General features: G+C 41.0%; 3 protein-coding genes and 1 long non-coding RNA gene across 18 annotated transcripts in view; 1 reads left to right on the forward strand and 3 right to left on the reverse strand.

Moving 5' to 3' along the window:
• Window positions 1-6,789, reverse strand: part of LOC139555239 (uncharacterized) — a 29,457-nt gene extending 22,668 nt beyond the window's left edge. The window contains exon 1 of the long non-coding RNA XR_011670968.1: window positions 1,399-6,789. This is a non-coding gene — a long non-coding RNA (uncharacterized lncRNA). The remainder of the gene's footprint in view (window positions 1-1,398) is intronic.
• Window positions 1-9,102, reverse strand: part of mat2al (methionine adenosyltransferase II, alpha-like) — a 49,797-nt gene extending 40,695 nt beyond the window's left edge. The window contains exons 1-3 of the mRNA XM_071368799.1: window positions 8,846-9,102; window positions 7,056-7,133; window positions 6,796-6,918 (exon numbers count right to left, since the gene is read on the reverse strand). Of these exons, the coding sequence (XP_071224900.1) occupies window positions 6,796-6,918; window positions 7,056-7,133; window positions 8,846-8,921 (277 nt within the window). The 5' untranslated portion in view covers window positions 8,922-9,102. The remainder of the gene's footprint in view (window positions 1-6,795; window positions 6,919-7,055; window positions 7,134-8,845) is intronic.
• A 2,642-nt stretch (window positions 9,103-11,744) lies between these two features.
• On the forward strand, window positions 11,745-14,503 carry LOC139537495 (vesicle-associated membrane protein 8-like). Its single transcript, XM_071338880.1, has 3 exons — window positions 11,745-11,937; window positions 12,598-12,759; window positions 12,956-14,503. Exons 1-3 carry the CDS (start codon window positions 11,935-11,937, stop codon window positions 13,097-13,099), a joined length of 309 nt encoding a protein of 102 aa, XP_071194981.1. The 5' UTR covers window positions 11,745-11,934; the 3' UTR covers window positions 13,100-14,503.
• Window positions 13,942-18,918, reverse strand: hnrnpd (heterogeneous nuclear ribonucleoprotein D). 15 transcript variants are annotated; one of them, XR_011667535.1, is made up of 9 exons: window positions 18,758-18,918; window positions 17,842-18,010; window positions 17,334-17,495; window positions 16,964-17,095; window positions 16,638-16,737; window positions 16,323-16,475; window positions 15,823-15,922; window positions 15,370-15,471; window positions 13,942-14,553 (listed from the first exon to the last, which is right to left on the reverse strand). XR_011667535.1 is itself a non-coding variant. In XM_071338808.1 (8 exons), the coding sequence occupies exons 1-7, from the start codon at window positions 18,916-18,918 to the stop codon at window positions 15,852-15,854; spliced, it is 933 nt and encodes a 310-aa protein (XP_071194909.1). In that variant the 3' UTR covers window positions 13,942-14,553; window positions 15,823-15,851. The 15 variants fall into 15 exon arrangements, 12 of the variants coding, with proteins under 12 accessions (XP_071194909.1, XP_071194898.1, XP_071194878.1 ...); XR_011667534.1 differs by having other exon boundaries at window positions 15,370-15,922; XR_011667533.1 differs by having other exon boundaries at window positions 14,981-15,922.
• Between the last annotated feature and the right edge of the window lie 667 nt (window positions 18,919-19,585).

Below are 19,585 nucleotides of genomic sequence, written 5' to 3' on the forward strand. Positions count from 1 at the left end.
ACACTTCATCAGTGGGGAGTAGATAGCCACGCGAGGGGTTCCTACAGAGCTTCTCACTGTGTCTGGCCTGATGAACACACTTCATCAGTGGGGAGTAGATAGCCACGTGAGGGGTTCCTACAGAGCTTCTCACTGTGTCTGGCCTGATGAACATGCTTCATCAGTGGGGAGTAGATAGCCACGCGAGGGGTTCCTACAGAGCTTCTCACTGTGTCTGGCCTGATGAACATGCTTCATCAGTGGGGAGTAGATAGCCACGCGAGGGGTTCCTACAGAGCTTCTCACTGTGTCTGGCCTGATGAACACACTTCATCAGTGGGGAGTAGATAGCCACGCGAGGGGTTCCTACAGAGCTTCTCACGGTGTCTGGCCTGATGAACATGCTTCATCAGTGGGGAGTAGATAGCCACGCGAGGGGTTCCTACAGAGCTTCTCACTGTGTCTGGCCTGATGAACATGCTTCATCAGTGGGGAGTAGATAGCCACGTGAGGGGTTCCTACAGAGCTTCTCACTGTGTCTGGCCTGATGAACATGCTTCATCAGTGGGGAGTAGATAGCCACGCGAGGGGTTCCTACAGAGCTTCTCACTGTGTCTGGCCTGATGAACATGCTTCATCAGTGGGGAGTAGATAGCCACGCGAGGGGTTCCTACAGAGCTTCTCACTGTGTCTGGCCTGATGAACACACTTCATCAGTGGGGAGTAGATAGCCACGTGAGGGGTTCCTACAGAGCTTCTCACTGTGTCTGGCCTGATGAACATGCTTCATCAGTGGGGAGTAGATAGCCACGCGAGGGGTTCCTACAGAGCTTCTCACTGTGTCTGGCCTGATGAACACACTTCATCTGTGGGGAGTAGATAGCCACGTGAGGGGTTCCTACAGAGCTTCTCACTGTGTCTGGCCTGATGAACACACTTCATCTGTGGGGAGTAGATAGCCACGTGAGGGGTTCCTACAGAGCTTCTCACTGTGTCTGGCCTGATGAACACGCTTCATCAGTGGGGAGTAGATAGCCACGTGAGGGGTTCCTACAGAGCTTCTCACTGTGTCTGGCCTGATGAACACACTTCATCTGTGGGGAGTAGATAGCCACGTGAGGGGTTCCTACAGAGGTTCTCAATCTTGGCGCAGATATCGCCAGCACCTAAGATTATACTCCTCAACATGCCTCTCAGGCCCATTCTGTTCCCCATATGCCTGCCTGAACACACTGTGGTACAATCTGTGCAAAAGGTAAAATTAGCACAACGATGTGTCCATAACTTCCTACACCGGTTCACTACTAATACTGTAAAAATACCACGATACAAAAGGAAATTATGATAATCATCATAACACAAGACTGTCCTGAATTCTAAAAATATCACCCAGTTTCTTAGGCACCTTCCCTAACTTACCGGTAACAGAACTGAAGGTCTGGACAGAGGGATCTGTTTGCCGTGGTGAAGATGTAGTCCTCTCCGTCGTTCGTCAGGACTGTCAGGGCAGACCCCGATTGTAACTTACTGTATTGGCTGATGTAACTGGATGAAGTTGATGATCTACTCAGATGCCGTCTGTCCTTTTGCAGGCACATTCTGACCCACCCCACATATACACACACAATATCAGCATTGACTGTAGCTAACTGGATATAGTTGTATTGAATGTGTAAGAAATAGCTATGCAAAGGGCCAGATGGGTAACCATTCACAATAACTGCAGTTCGTTATTAGCCTACTCAGTCAATAAGCACCAGCCAGACAGACTATCTAGCTAAATTAGCTACAGAAAGTACTGTAGAAATCTCACCTTTCTGCAGCAGGTACCTCTGGCCGGGCAGTTTCATCTTGTAGCTGGTCGAGGGACTATCTTACTTCCACTAGCTACTACTAGCGAGCATGACTATAGCCAGTAGCCAGGTAGGGCTAGCTAGCCAGCCTGCTACTAGTCAGCAGTAACGTTAGCCGGCTAATGCTAGCTATCCAGGCGGTGCAAGCCAACTATGTTCAGTTGTTGTGGAGTTCGTCCTATTGGCATGCTAACTTCATGATAAGTTAAGCATCTTAGCTAACATTCCAAGTTGTATCTTCCTGGCTGTCACAAAATTGCTTTCTCTGTCCTGCCCGAAACGTCTTCTACGGCATCTTGGCGACCACACAATTTAATGTGCATCCCGACATCAACTACACGGGATGGAAACAGGATTCCCCCCCAAAAAATAATAAAATATAACAACTTTTCTGTTAAAAATAAATTAATGAAACAGATCTGATCCCTACACAGGCTCAAGGGGAACAGGTCTTCCCGCGCCAGTACCAGGGCAGGTCTTCCCGCGCCAGTACCTCTTGCAAGTCTTCAATGTAAAATCCTTGAGTCCCAAAAACTTTTCTGCCACAGCCACAATAATGTCCAGTTTTTTTTAGTTCTTTGTGCTCTACAGTTTCTAATTGTGGCAATAAATGCCAAAAAAAATCTCCTTTTTAAAGACACACAGGTTTTATTCTGTCTGGCAGCAAACATTTACTTCAGGCTGTGGTGTATCCACTACTATATCTTCACTAGCATCACTTGTTTCTCAATTATTTTAAATCGCCTCCGGCTAAGCGATTCGACTGCTTTAACTTCTTTGGGACTGGGGGGGCAGTATTGAGTAGCTTGGATAATAAGGTGCCCAGAGTAAACTGCCTGCTACTCAGGCCCAAAAGCTAGAATATGCATATAATTAGTAGATTTGGATAGAAAACACTCGGAAGTTTCTAAAACTGTTTGAATGATGTCTGTGAGTATAACTGAACTCATATGGCAGGCAAAAACCTGAGAAAAAATCCAACCAGGAAGTGGGAAATCTGAGGTTTGTAGTTTTTCAAGTCATTGCCTATCGAATATACAGTGTCTATGGGGTCATATTGCACTTCCTAAGGCTTCCACTAGATGTCAACAGTCTTTAGAACCTTGTTTCAGGCTTCTACTGTGAAGGGGGAGAGAATAAGAGCTGTTTGAGTCAGGTGTCTGGCAGAATGCCATGAGCTCAGTCAGGCGCCCGCCCGTGAGAGTTAGCTGCGTTCCTTTTCCTTTCTAAAGACAGACAAATTGTCCGGTTGAAACATTATTGAAGATTTATGATAAAAACATCCTAAAGATTGATTCTATACATCGTTTGACATGTTTCTACGAACTGTAATATAACTTTTTTGACTATGTCTGAACTAAGCGATCGCGCATTGAGCATTTTGATTACTGGGCTAAATGCGTGAACAAAAAGGAGGTATTTGGACATAAATGATGGACTTTATCGAACAAAACAAACATTTATTGTGGAACTGGGATTCCTGGGAGTGCATTCCGATGAAGATCATCAAAGGTAAGTGAATATTTATAACGCTATTTTTGACTTTTGTGACACCTCTCCTTCTTTTGAAAATGGCTGTATGTTTTTCTGTGGCTAGGTGCTGACCTAAAATAATCGCAAGGTGTGCTTTTGCCGTAAAGCCTGTTTGAAATCTGACACAGCGGTTGCATTAAGGAGAAGTTTATCTATAATTCCATGCATAACACTTGTATCTTTTATCAATGTTTATTTTGAGTATTTCTGTAATTTGATGTGGCTCTCTGCACTTTCACCAGATGTTTGTTTGAGACAATGCATTTCTGAACATAACACACCAATTTCAAATGAGGTTTTTGGACATAAAGATGAACTTTATCAAACAAAACACACATGTATTGTGTAACATGAAGTCCTGTGAGTGCCATCTGATGAAGATCATCAAAGGTTAGTGATTCATTTAATCGCTATTTCTGACTTTTGTGAGCCCTCTCCTTGGCTGGAAAATGGCTGTATGGTTTTCTGTGACTAGGTGCTGACCTAACATAATCGTTTGGTGTGTTTTCGCCGTAAAGCCTATTTGAAATTGGACACTGTGGTTGGATTTACAAGAAGTTTATCTTTAAAATGGTGTATAATACTTGTATGTTTGAGGAGTTTTAATTATGGGATTTCTGTTGTTTTGAATTTGGCGCCCTGCAATTTCACTGGCTGTTGTTGAGGTGGGACGCTAGCATCCCACATATCTCAGAGTTTTAACACTTGCCACCTCAATTTCCTTCACCCTTACAGGACACTCCAGGAACATGATCCCTACCACAATTGCAACACCGTTCTCCTTCTACACACCGTTCTTCACTATACTCTGTTCGTCTGCACACACTTGAAACATGGCCAAATCCTTTACAATTCTTACACCGCAGTGGTTTTTGGAATAAAGTTCTTATGGCGTATCTTACATAATCAAGCTTCACATGCGTAGGTATTTGCTCTTTATCAAAAAAACAACAGGACCGACAGACTTCCTTCTTTTTCCCCATTCACCCAGCGGGTCAGACACCGGGCACCAACCACACCAGGAATTCTCTTCATGTATTCAACATCCGTCGTCACCCATGAGCTGACTCCTTTGACGAGCGCTCTACTCCTGCTTCTTCTTCTGTGGATTTTATATGGCGGTTGGCAACCAACTTTCAGGTGCATTAGCGTCACCAAATTGACTGGAGTGTGGACCAGAGACAGTGAAGGTCTAAATCATACCCAATAATCTCATCTCCCTAAGCTACAGCCCCTGAAGATTTCCCCAGTTCACTTAACCCCGTTATTCCTCAAATCTAATAACAATCACTCCCTTTCCCTCACATATTCCTTGCACTGAAACTGAACATGATCAACTGTCTCCATCTCCTCCTGACAATGATCACACACCCCAGTCGAATGTTTCCCTGCGAATTTCAATGTACTATTTAGCCTTGTGTGTCCCAGTCTCAGCCTTGTGACTACACGTTCCTCCCTTCTCTCTCGGCCTGAGGACCTACCTGTCCCCACCTTTTCCTGGATCTTATACAGGGGTCTTCCCTTACTCTCCCTGTTCCTGGATCTTATACAGGTGTCTTCCCTTACTCTCCCTGTTCCTGGATCTTATACAGGGGTCTTCCCTTTCTCTCCATGTTCCTGGATCTTATACAGGGGTCTTCCCTTTCTCTCCCTGTTCCTGGATCTTATACAGGGGTCTTCCCTTACTCTCCCTGTTCCTGGATCTTATACAGGGGTCTTCCCTTTCTCTCCATGTTCCTGGATCTTATACAGGGGTCTTCCCTTTCTCTCCCTGTTCCTGGATCTTATACAGGGGTCTTCCCTTACTCTCCCTGGATCTTATACAGGGGTCTTCCCTTACTCTCCCTGTTCCTGGATCTTATACAGGGGTCTTCCCTTTCTCTCTCTGATTCCACAACTCTTGCCATTTGTTTTTAACCACTGTTCTTATTAACCTTTTGGCTTCTGCTTTACTGATTGACAATTCCATCTCAACATTAGGATCTTTAAGAGGCTGCTTAGTGATAACATCCACCTCCTCATTCCCCTCTACTCCCATATGAGCTGGTACCCAGAGGAACAACACAAATACCACGATCTGTCTCACGCTATACAAGCACTGCAAAAGCTCATACAACACATCCTGTCTGCTCTGAGACACAAATTAATTTAAGCTCATCAGTGCTGCACAGGAGTCAGAGCAGATGACTACCCTGTCTGGCCTCACCTCCTCCACCCACTCTGCAGCCAATAGTATGGCCAACAACTCCATTGTGTAAACAGATAAATGATCCGTGGCTCTTTTTGTCACTGCCACCTTAAACTCAGGAACACCAAAAGCTGCACCTGTCCTCCCTGTTTTAGGGTCCTTAGATCCATCTGTGAATATATTCAAGAAAGCATAGTACTGTGTTCTTAAATGGTCACTTACAACTGAATCTACTCCTTCCTCAACAGCTCTTAGCCTCTCAAGCAACCCTAGATATATCACTGGCTGAGGGAGAAACCAAGGTAGAATAGCAGGAAGAACCACTGAGGGGATAAACTCCCTCCCAAACAACCCCAATCTCTCTTGCCATGCCATTGCCTATCCACCCAAAGCTTGTATTCAGATTTTGTTCGTCCCCAGCACTCTGCTGCCGACACTGCAGCTCAACCCAGACTAAGCAAACACCTGCTATGCACTGTGAATATTATATTAGGCGGCGTGTACTTCCAGGTATGAATTAAACGAAAAATTGGATAAATGTTGTTATTTGTTTTCTGTTACTCGATGCCGAATTTGGACACCATAAACGAGAAAATAAGCTGATATCCGATTTCCGTTTTCAACTAGAACGATTAATTTCCTTGTTTGGCCTTGACAATCTCAAGCCTTGACAAGATAAAAAGAAATAGGAATGATCCATTAGCACATGGACCTTACAGATGTACTATCTTCATTAGATCACTCTTTTGTTGCTGCAAACTTGTAGTGTATTTTAGCTTTAAAAAAGGTTCTAAAGTTTTAATTTCGACTTTCAAAATTTCAGAATTGATTTTCCCTAACGAAAAATGTATCAACACCTACAAAAATATCCATGAATTATATTCCACATAATAATTCACATTTCTTGTTGCTGCAGGACAATTTTCTTGCTGTAGCAAATTGCCTCAAATTAAGATCCTACACTGTAAGTCACAACATGTAGTGTAGGAGACAGTAGTCAAATAGAAGCAGACAGTTACACAGTTGCATCTTATCATCAAATCCTGGAAGAAACACCGGCCTTACATATAAATCGCTTTCACTTAGTCATTCACCTCATGCTGTATCAGTCAAAACCAATTTACTATATTTTCTAAATAAATTGTGGATGTTTTCTTGCACAGATTAGATGTACCACTGCTAAATGCATGAACAGGCTGGTAACCATGGCTGAGGCTAAATCTGCTCTGTGAGTGACTGTACCTTTGGAGGAGTGATCGTAACCAATCTTCTTAACGGTGTTCCTGACCACCTCCACGAGGTCCACTACACCCTTGGAGGTGACCTCTCCACACAGCATGATCATACCCGTCTTCGTAACAGTTTCTAGTGCAGAAAGAGTTCGGTAATGTTGAGGTGAAAGGTCATTCAGATATGAAATAATGAAAAACAATGATTGTTAAAGTCTTGTTTGTCTATTAACATATAAGAGCTTTAGAGAATGTAAAACTGGACAAACTTACCACAAGCCACTTTGGAGTCAGGGTCCAGAGTTAGGTATGCATCAAGGACAGCATCACTTATTTGGTCACACATTTTGTCTGGGGAAAAATGATATGGTTTAATAAATATTGATATCATAAGTGCTAAAAAATATATATATATTCTGTGTGACAGTAATTAATGTAAAGTCATTTGCATTCATTAAAAAGCTACTTGAGAGCTCGCCAGTTTGTAGTCCTAAAAAACAGAAATTAGTTACCTCTGGTTCGTTCAGCCATTCCTCTGGGGGAAATTAATGGGGCAAGAATGGGATAAATGACGAAAATTAGGTCTGAGGTTCACACAGGCTTATGAGATCTACATTTTGTTCTATGAGATCATATCAGTCAGTTAACATGACCTTAATAAACTATGAATCCTTTATGTGCTTGTTTTGATTGAATAAATGCTTCAAAATGCACAAAAAAGGGACATTAGCTGATGAAGATTAGCTCATGGAACAAAACGTATAAGATCTCCTAAGCCTGTGCTTACCACAGACCTTATTTTGGGAGTTTATCCCAAAATCCCATTAATTTCTCCATAGGCTTTGGGCAACAAAACGTGATGGAGTTAGTGCCTACAAAAATACACCATTACTATGGCTCTCTATAGCAGGGCCGGCTCCAGGCGTAAGCGCCATAAGCAGTCGCTTAGGGCCCTAGGCCATTAGGGGGGCCCTCTGACCAAAAAACAAATCACATATTTGTTTGTTTTTTTAGGAACTCAGTCGGGGTCTCAACTTACTGTTGAGAGTTAGAATAGTAGAATACACAAGGTGCAAGTTCGAAATGTAGTTGTGCATCAGCAATTTTTCTCTTGTTATTTTAGTCACTGACATTCACTCAATTAGCATCGTCAGCTAAGCAAATTTTTTATTTATTGGTAAATTTGTCTAGCCAGCTATCTAAACTTGTAGTAATCATGGCCAAATACCAACCAGGCACGCAGGACAGGTGCCCAGGGGCCCTGACCTCCATGGGGCCCCCATTGATTTTGTTAGTCACTCTCACTCTGGCATAAGTCATGGCAAAATGTGTAGAATTGCAGGAAGTTAGCTTTAAAACTATTGTGAATCCACCCAAAACTGAAGGGTCCATGCTATCTGGGAACCTTAGGACATCCCTACCCCATTGAAGTTGACATTTAAAATGGTTAAGGTTGGGTAAGGGTAGGGTTAAGGTTAGGATTTAGGGTAGGGACGTCCCAAGGTTCCCGGATAGTATGGACCCAGACTGAAGTGGGTGGACAGACATTTTTCCAAAGCCCTGCAGATGATGTAACATCGTACAATCATCTGAAAGTCTTGCGAGCTTACTACTGCAGATGCGCATGTAGAAGTGAAAGTTTACACGAGAAACACTCGCTTCACGACACTTCGATACAGCTACGACCGGAAGTGACTTTTTCGTAGCAGGTTAGGTGAATTTACACAGCAGGTTATGGTTATTAGGTTCAAGGTTAGCAATAATCCTCCATAACCTCCAACGAAAATCACGTCCGGTCGTAGCTGTATCGAGGTGGCGTGAAAAGAGTGTGTCCCAGTTTAAACAGTAAGCACGATCCGACAATAAAAACAGACACTACTATCCATGCTTAACAGTATGCAATACTGGTATTAGCCCTCAAACTGACATCCATAACAGAGAAAGAGCACATGTCATGCACGAGTAAAGCTACGTGTGATAGTTCAGTAGGCTAAAGGTGCTACACTCGTACAACAACATTAGATACAATATAGACTATAAACCCATGGAAAGTAACCACCAACCAGAATGTCCCTCTCCAACTGACTCCGATGTAAAAAGGAATGTTTTCCCACTGGGTCTGTTGCCGCTGGGATTCATCTTCAGTTGGTCGGTTGAACAAGTGCTACAATCAAAAGCTTGTTGAATTTGAAGTTAGAACTGAAACAGATGCTATATATATAGGCTACTTACTATCGTATCGACTAATGATTAATCTACAGTAGTCGACAATATTTTAAGTTTTGCTTCTGATTTAGCGCCGCCTACTGGAAATGTATAGTGATGCACGACTCCAGGATTGTTGGAGTCGATTCCGACTCCTGTGGTTGGAGTCGAAGGAATCGACTCTTGCCCGACTCCCAAAACACGCTGAAACGGTTGTGCAAACACGTACACACCACTTCATTATTGCAGAGTCCTACTAGGAAGACTACACATTTGCGTTCTAGAGGACTGACATGTGCATGATGCTGCCCATTTGCTCGATGCTGCCCATTTGCTCATCAATTTAGTCTATAAAAGGCCTATCCTGTTTGAATATAGAAGGTGATGTGTAAGAACTACAATATCTCAGTTATATTCCTGCTGTTCAGCCTTGACTGATCCCACGGCGCACTCCACGCTGCCTATTGTGTGCCATGTTATAGCCCTATTGGACGGGTAATACTAGAGATGTTGGTTATGTAATTATTATGAACTGGGTGGTTCAAGTCCTGAATGCTGATTGGCCGACAGCGTGGTATATCAGACCATATAACATGTGTATGACAAAACATGTATTTTTACTGCTTTGATGGGGGGGGGGGGGTTGTGGTATATTTTATTTATTTAACCTTTATGGCCAATATACCACTGCTAATGGCTGTATCCAGACACTCCGTGTCATGCATAAGAACCATAAGAACCCTCAGCCATGGTATATTGGCCATATACCACACCCCCTCGGGCCTTATCGCTTAATTATCCAAGCGTGTGCGTTATTCCAGAGGATGATTCACACATTAATAGTTTTTCCAAGCTGCTCCCTGTAATTCGGATTTTTAAAAATTGAATTGACTATTATGATGGACGCCTGGAGGTTTTATTCTAGGCGTTAAGATATTTCACCGTTTGACAATAATAGCCTATACTGCCAACTCGTGCTTGGCTGCCAAACGTATAGGTGTCCCCATAATATTTAAAATGATGAAGTGTGATCAAAATAATTCTTGTAGCGTGGTAGACGTCCTTCTTAATAACAATGTCCGCATTCTGCCGATTTGAGCTGCTGTACCGTATTTGCACTTGAGATGCATTTATGGATGAGAAAGTGAACTAGCCCTTTTCAAAAAGTTTAGCTGGTATGCCCTGCTTTGCATCAACTCTGTTTGTGTAGAGCCACAATCCTGTAGGTCTTCACTCCAACCCTAATCTAGCGCATCTGGTTAGATAATTAGCTGGTTGATAAACTGAGTCAGGTTAGTTACAACTGGGGTTGGAGCCGAAAACCTACAGGAAGGTATTTCTCCAGGAACAGGATTTGAGAACCCTGACTGACCTAAGACATCAACAGCCAGCCAGGGTTTAACGGCCTAGCCATTTTGCTAGCTAACACAATGTAGGCTACAATAATGTTTTAAAACTGTTTATAAATAGCTTTTCTAATCCAACATAGGTCTAGATGTATTGAGTTGTCACAAAGTAGCAGTGACAGGCACAGTTGTTCAAGGTAGGGGCAGCATTGTATCAGATGGACAAAGATAACTGCAGTGACAGTGAAATGAGTGAACTGGCTGCAAACTGATGCTACATAATACGAGGTTAGTTCATCATCTCACAAAGCAAGCAATAATTCCTCCCGAAAAAGGACAGTTGTCCAAACAAGAAGAACACTACAGCACAGATTAAGAATGTATTTGAATCAATCAATCAAATGTATTTATAAAGCCCTTCTTACATCAACTGATGTCACAAAATGCTGTACAGAAACCCAGCCTCCTCCCTTTGAGGGAGGTAATATCTGTCTCTTTAGAATAACAAGAGTGGAGCTTATTTCCATAAATAAAGTGTATGCCCTCCTCTTCCTGGTACTAGCCTCATGTTTGGAACAGAGAGATCTGAACAACATGGCCAGCCATGGAAATCAAATCAAATTGTATTAGTCACATGCTTCATAAATAACAAGTGTGGACTAACAGTGAAATGCTTACTGACGGGCCCTTCCCAACATTGCAGAGAGAAAGAAAATAGAGAAATAATCAAATAAAACACGTAATAATACAAGTAATAATAGATACACAATGAGGAACGATAACGTGGCTATACAGTACAGGGAATACCAGTACCGAGTCAATGTGCAAGGGTACAAGGTACATCATTGAGGTAGATATGTGCATATGAATAGGAATAAAGTAACAGATAGTAGACAGTAGCAGCAGAGTATGTGATTAATCAAAAAAGTTAGAGCAAAAAGAGTCCATGCAGATAGTCCGGGTAACTATTTAACTAACTATTTAGCATTCTTATGAAATCAGATGTAGCTTATGTAGCAAGCAAGTGACTTCACTTTTTATTGCCTTCCAGATCTGCAGTTCCTTTGCTAACAGCCCCTTGATAAATAAAGTGACCTTTGCCCAGCGCTGACCTGCATCAGGTGCTAGGACAGCTGATGGTATGTCCCAAAGACACATAGAATCAGAATAGGTAGAATGGGCATTCAAATTCAGAAGATCAGCTTGTCATGTAATTTCTCCAAATCTTGTTTCTATCTCAAGTGCTATACGTGCACTATGGGGTGGACCATGGACATCTGGGGGGTTTCAGAGCAATCTCAATTCTACTAATCCTAGTTCTATGTAAAGAGATGAGTGACTAACGTCGGGCCAATGGTAGAGCTCCAGTGCAGCAGAAGTAGTTAATGTGTAACTACAGGGAGGGGCAGCGCTGTGTGGAACCTGTGTCTGTACCTGCCTGTTCGTCTGTGTCTCAACCTACAGCTGTCTGAAGCAGATTTTACTTGTCTCTACTTTATTTACTATGCTAGTAATTTGTCTGGATAATACATCTTTGTGAAACATTTACCCTCTGAAGTGGAGTAGTTCTTTGTTTTGTGGATAAATTAATTTGTTCTGACATGGTAAGTGTATTTACTTTTGTCATGTGGAAGCTGTGAATGTGAGGCAGTCATATGCCTTGAGGGCACACTAATGATCTGAACTATAAGCACTAAGGTGAGTAGAGCAGTGGTATTAAAGGAACAAAGACTATAAACAACAGGGTCAGGCAGGCTAGGCTGTGAATATAGTTATTTACATGTGACTTCCGTGTAAGTAAATGTCTGACAGTCCAATAACTTTTGGGACTAAAGAAAGCAGTGACCTAGCTGTTTTGTAGGAAGTGAAAAAAACTGTCTAGTCGGGAGAGTGTCAATACAGGAATGGCTGAGGCTGAGCGATAGAGCAATATTTGCTTGGCCTGCTTTCAGATATGTTCAAATTATACTGTATATCCCAGTGTTATTGAATTGCATTCTGCCCTGTGTATTGGCTCCTGTATTTGTGTGAATTGATATGGGTGAGTCTTGTTTTTTTTGCGAAGTCAGATTAACATTTCCCCACTGGACAACACAGGTTTTCCATTCTCTTCATCTGTGTGATGATCTGTGGTGAAATGGATATAAAAATGTCTATCATACAGTAGCAAAGTGTCATGTTATTCTGAAAACTATGGTTACAGTATGTCATACCTAATATATTGATAATATTCAGAGCAGATTCTCTCCTCTTCCTCTCTGTAGGCTGACTACAGTTCTCAACAGCCAGCCTCCTCTAAGATGGACTCAGTGCAGGGCCAAGTCAATGAAGTTAAAGTTATACTCAAAGACAACATCAACAAAGTACTGGAGAGGGGAGAGAGGTTAGATGACTTGGTTGACAAGACACATGACCTACAAGCAACCGTAAGTATTATAAGAGAAAGACAATAGTATTTTTTTAATCCTTTATCCTGGTGAGGTGATAAGTAGTGGTTCCTCTAGTCTAGAGAAAGGTGTTGAACAGCCAATATGATTCTGGTTCGCCTGTCTGTTTCTGCTTAAACTTGCTTGAAACCCAATTATATTTGACTTAACCTTCCATAATTCCTTGAATTTTCAGGCAGACTCCTTTCAGAGGACATCTACACGGGTAGCCCGTAAGTACTGGTGGAAGAACGCCAAGATGATGATCATCATTGGAGTGATAGTTCTGATCATCCTCATCCTCATCATCCTGTTTGCTACAGGTGTCATCCCCAGTTAAATTGCCTCACAGACTCCTACAGTACTACATTCTCGCTAAAAGGAATAGGATGAACCACGATCACCAACAGTCATGTTTTGAATTTGATGAAACTGTGGTTTCATTCTGGTCTTCTCCCCAAGGCTCAAGGTGGATTGTGTATAGTAACGTGACGAAATATAACATTTCACATTATGACTTCTGTAAATAAGCGTCCTGGAATGTGTTTGATTGTTTTTAGATTATATCTGTTCATTTGATGTTTAATAACATACATTTCATAATTTTTGTAGATACATTTGATTGTGTATTTTTGTCACGAGAAATAATACAGGTAAGGGGCCTTTTCCCACAGCATTAGGGTGCATTGAATGCTTTATATTTGTGCTTAAATGGGCAATCTGCAGTTGCTACATACATTTTGTGATTTATACCCATTGAGTCTTGAAGAATATAACTTATAAATGCCTCATGAGCTTAGTTCAACCATCAGAACCCAAGATATAAGCTTGTTTTACTTCAATGTTTGTAAACAAAGTAAATGTAAACAAACACTATATCCTCAAACCATGGTTAAAACTACAAATGCTATATCATGGATAGTCAGTCCTTTCATCCATCGCACTGTCTATGAATTTGAGTAGTTACATTTCTCCAACCCCATCCCTCAACTTTTAACCGAAACAGGGGCGGGGAGTCGCTTTGTTATTGTTTCAACTGGTGATTGCTGCTTTAGAAATGGTGGCCACAATAGTTCACTTCATTGCAGTATACAGTTACACTCCACTAGCAATATAATACTGTCCAAGGGTAAAGCTTAATGTAACAAACAGTTCACACTGTAAAAAAACAATCCATTTCAATTTCAGATACGTTTTTTTATTTAAATGTTTTGATGATTTCTGAATGTTCTATATTTCTGTGTACCATGTCAAATATATATTAACAAAATGTTTACTTGTGATAACTACGATAAAGGATATAGATTTATTTAAGGGCCCATTTGCATTTGCTTTTGACCGCAATATAAATCATTTATTTTCTGGCCCTGACCAATCCAATTTTATTTATCGAAGACAAATTTCCACCTCGGGAACAATTAAGTATCCTAATCCTATTTGGGTTTCAATAATGGTAATTTATGCCTTAACAAAAAGCAATTTACATAGAATATTATACACATTTAACAAAAGGGATAACACTGAGCGTAAGTGAATAATCAACTCTTAAATATAATTCTGCATATATTCCTTTCACACAGTGTAACTCAATACAAGACGAATAGGAAACTTTTAAAAGCTTTGCAAGAAGAAACAACGAAATACAACACTGAACATAAATTCAATGTGCGTAGATCAACTGAATACTCTGACTGTGTCCTGTCTCAAGCCGTCCATAATAAAGGAAACTCTTGACTGAAACCTGTCACTTCGTCTGCCAACGCTCCTTCACAAGATATCCTTCAATCTTCCATCCTGGAAAAGACAAAACAAGTCAAACTGTTAATGATGAAGGTTACTGCACACTAGTAGGGCTACAACTAAATGTCAAAGGAATCCCGTCTTTACCATTTCCATTAAGAAAACACAATAGATAAAAATATGTCTTACAATTAAGAATTAAAAACAAGTTAGTCCATAAGCTAGAAATCCTGAAGTGTGACAAATTAAAGAGTTCAAAGCCCAAATACAAAACCAATGAGTAAAGCCTTCAATTGGTCAAAAAGATACACATTAAAGAAATCATTACATGCAAATTTCCAGGAAACGTAGAGATACTTTGATACTTTCTCAAAAGGTTAAAAAGAGAATTTTGTTAGAGGAAAATTAACGTTTAAAAGGAGAAGTTTTCCCACCGCTGTCAGTAACACAAGCAAACAATACAAGTACAAAAATAACGCACTTCTCCAACGCAGTAGCATCCAAGTACAAACCAGGTTTTAGCTCATGGACTACTGGCTATTACTGCTACAAGAGCTAAATAAAGAAAAGCAAGAATTACAGGTATGATTAGGAATGAAAAAGACACTGGAAAGTCCAGAGAAAGCCGTGTCCTTTGAAAAGTAAATAGTTATTTTCTCAGTATCATGTTGTAATTTACCATTACTTGACGGGGGAGTAAGGGCCTGTAAAAAATGTCATTAAAATTACATAATTTGTATTTAAGTTTTACATTACAAAAAAACACATTACAGAAATTAAACAAATTAAAATTTAAAAAGTGGACAAAGCCGGACATGTCCCACTTAGTTTTTATTTACAATGCTGAGACAGGATGTTGGAAGACCATACCAAATGGCAGCATTCGAGAGCGTACGCCTCTCGTACCCGGTCCGCATTGAGCGGGCCAGAGAGTACCGGGGAGGTCAGCTCATGGCCTGCAAGGAAGCTCCGCTGGCAGGTACAAACAAGGTATATGTCAGAGTTAGGAGACAACATTATTATTTTCTCTCTTTCACTCTCTTTTCCCTTGTAAATCCTTAACTCTTGGTATCCATTTTACTGTAGTAATAGTAGTACTATACCTGTTAACTTTACAGTTACAAAATGGCTCATAAGAGGCAGCAGAAATAATTCACCAAAAAAAGACTGTAGCCTCTATGTTAAGACTACTGTAAAGCACTTTTCAGGTGCTGTGAAAAATTATAAAGAGAAAAACATTATGAGGGTTTATTATTATTATTATACAGAAGTAGATACATTGCACTTTTTCTAGGTTTGTTGTAGCTGACTTATAAAACATACCTGTCTGCGTGTGTGGAACTTCTGTTACATCAATACGGCTTGTAATTGTTTTGGTGACCACCTCGCCTGGGGGACTTCCCATAACCACCCTGCTGGTCTGCTGATTGGACACAAACACATACAGAAAAAACATAATTATATGAGTAAATGATAGTTCTAGCTCTTAGATAAGATAGTAGTACATATTCAAAATCTGTGATTTTCATGACATATTTCCTTTGTTGTGTTGAATATTTAGTAATTTAGGAAACGGAAAACAATGAATAAAAGTAATGCGTTTTTAACAATATTGTTGGTTTTAATGTCATTTTTTTATATTTATTTACAGCATGTACAGCATGATGGAATTTCACTCAAATATAAACCATACAGTTAATCAATAAGATTAAAGATTAAAGAGAAAAAAAGTCCATTGTCAAATTATCCATACATACACGTTATTTACATACTTAATAAGTACATTGTTTTCTTAGTGTGTCTTCACCAAAAAGATTACATACTGCTGTAGTCACCATATCCGCCGTAATAGTTGTTGTAACCAGAGTAATCATAGCCACCGTAGCCTTGGTTGTTGTAGCCATAATTGCCGTAGTTGTTGCCGTAACCTTGGTTCCAGTAGTTGCCATATCCCTGGTTCCAATTCTGATTGGGTCCTGAAATACAACAAATTGTCCATTTGGTATTATTGAATTGACCAAAAACATACGATTTAACAAACAACATCATACATATCATTACTCAAATGTAATACAGTACTACTAAATATATGCAAAGTATTGGTGCAGGAAACGACCTATTCTATCCAGCCAACTTACCCTGTCTGCCGGGAGGCCTGGAGGGGTATCCCCCCCTGCCTCCTCCCCCCCAGTGCTGCTGCTGGTACTGCTCCTTGGACATGGCCACCTTAATCTCACACTGAAGACAGGAATAAAACATTTCAATAACCATGCTTTAAAGCGTCAAACTCTGACTGACATTACACTGCAGTGTATTCTCATTAATAATACTAATAGATCACCAACTGGACCTGGCAAGGAAATGCCATCGAAAAACATGCATTGAAGGCAATGTAAAACTTGTTTTGAGCTACCAAACATATTCTGTGGGTAGTATTAGCAGGGTAAGCCATGATGTACTGTACCTTGCTTAATCCTATATTATGGTACTTTTTCTCCATGATCTTCTTCACTCTCTCCTCCTCTTTGAAGGTGATGAAGCAGAAGCCTCGTCTCTTGTTGGTTTTGGTTTCCATGGGGAGCTCAATGGACTCCACCTGTTCACACAGACAACAGAGGAATATAATAACTTCTTATTCAGCAAGGTTTCAATGTTTAGAAGGCTTGTCAACTCGTGAGGAAACGAACACTCAATATCAGCTCGTTCCGCTAACTAGTTTGGTCTGATCCGATCATTCAAAATGGCACCCAGGCTAGCAAACTCTACAGAACATCTGACAACGTAATATTAAAAAAATATATATATATATATGTAAGTCTACTGTAGTAGCCTACCTCTCCAAAGGCACCGAAATATTCTCTGATCTTCTCCTCTGGAGTGTCTGGAGAAAGACCTCCTACAAAGACCTTTCTGATGGGCTCCTTGTTCTTCATGGCCTTGGCCTTCTTAGGGTCGATCACCTTCCCATTCAGCTTGTGGTCCTTCTGTAAAACCACCTACCAGAGGCAAGCCAGAGATAAAACATCATTATAATAAAGAAACTGATAGACAAAAAAAGATTCCCATCCCATTGCTGCCATGCTATAGAGGTTAAGAGCGCTGGGACAGTAACCAGAACATTGTTAGTTCGAATCCCCGAGCATACTAGGTGAAAAATCTGTTGATGTGCCCTTGAGCACTTAATCCTAATTGCTCCTGTAAATCGCTCTGGATAACAGCTTCTGCTATTTGACTAAAATGTAAATGTAATACCATATTCACACTATATAAGAGAGATAGATATAAAATAATCTATCACAATCATCCAGCATGATCAATACCATTGAACACAATCAGGAATACCTTATCAACGCTGTTAGCTGCTTTAAACAGAACAAAGCCGAACCCTCGGGACCGGCCTGTCATGGGGTCAAGCTTCAGGGTGCAGTCTACCACCTCCCCAAACTTGGAGAAGTAATCCTTCAAATCCTTCTTTGTTGTGTCCCAGCTCAGACCACCAACAAACATTTTCCTGCATTTTGAGACAGATACGGATATTTCCATTCTGCATACAAATTCTCAGACTGCAGCTGTGTTCCAATTCTCTCTAATAATTTCCTTTTCTCATATGCTTTCCTTTCACCCATCAGTAGGAAAGAAGGAAAGGAAAGAAAGTGTTAAAGCCTTTAGAGAGGGAACATAGCCAAAGTCCTGGTTTAGGGTCAACGTTATCATTATAGCTATGATTATGACAATTAGCAAATACATCATCTGATAATGCAGTAGCTTTTACAAGCTGTATGTTTGTAGTCGATGATTTAACTAACATCTCCCAGGTCGTCACTAAAACGTACCTAGAGACAGCATCCCTAGGCCACCCCAGTATCTGCCTAGCATGATCATATTTCTACATCCATTTCTCACATACACAACTCTAAATCCAGCAAGCACCGTCTGTCTATGTAAGCAAAATGGAAGTTTCTGGTCGCCTGAGAACTGAAGGATAACAGCCACAACAACAGGGAGACAGTGATGCTGCTGACCTGACTGACCTGCCCTGAAGGGATCATCCATCCCTACATCATCAGCACTCTGTAATATTTAGGTATTGGCATTCAACTCAAGTTATTTCTCATTTAAGTTTACCAACGATGCGAGGAAATGTCAAAATTATAACAATTAGTTACTTGTCCCTTCTTCAAAACTGAGCTAACTAGCTAGCCATATAGGGAACGACAGTTATCTAACATTAGGCTAGCTAGTTAGCGGTCTCACTCACCCCTCATCCTCTTCGTTTTTGCTGGCATCAATCTTTGATCCCTCGGATTCTCCTGCCTGGCCGCCCTCTGCAACAGTCGGTGTCTGCTCCTCGGTGCTAGCCTCTCCGTCCTCCTCCATTTTCACCACAGTTGGATCTTCGCTGGTTTCAAGGTCCGACATTTTTTTTTTATGTTGCACAAATTGCTAAAGGTAGCTAGCTAATCAGCTGCTGTCGAGGTTGCCTGCTAACGCGAGCGTACTACAGCTGCTGACTGTCTCTCGTCTGTCTTGTTTGTGTTCGAAATGGGACTCCTATTTTGCCCCAGGTTAGTAGGTTGCTAAAGACTAGACTCTAGGCATAAAACAAATAGTCACAACAGATAACCACTCACTCTGCTTTTGCTGACAATTACCAACTGTACTACTTTATCTAGTATATGTTTGCAAGATACCAGCTGTTGGCAGCTTGCTATTTTGCTAGCCACCTACGTAAACATAATGGCGTCATGTATAAAATGGTGGGACTAGCTTCAGGGAGGTGTATTTCTAGACTATTAAAAGCAATTCTCAAATAGAACAACTTTTGCTATGCTTTGAAACGTATTGCACTGCAGTATGTTATATAACCGTCTGGTTTGTATGACAACAGGTTGATCTTTTTCGCACCGACTGAATTTGACAGGTTCCATACGCAATAATATCTCTAAACAGATCTAGAAAATATGGCAGGGTTTATTCTCATGTCACGATAAACAAACTCTTAGTGTTGTGTGAATCAAGTTGTGTAACGATTACTGCACCTAGGCTGAAGTTGTACCTACAGGCCTAAATGTTCAAGTCAATGAAT

The sequence above is a fragment of the Salvelinus alpinus genome, chromosome 1, assembly GCF_045679555.1.
Source record: "Salvelinus alpinus chromosome 1, SLU_Salpinus.1, whole genome shotgun sequence".
In the NCBI taxonomy this organism is placed as follows: Eukaryota; Metazoa; Chordata; class Actinopteri; order Salmoniformes; family Salmonidae; genus Salvelinus; species Salvelinus alpinus.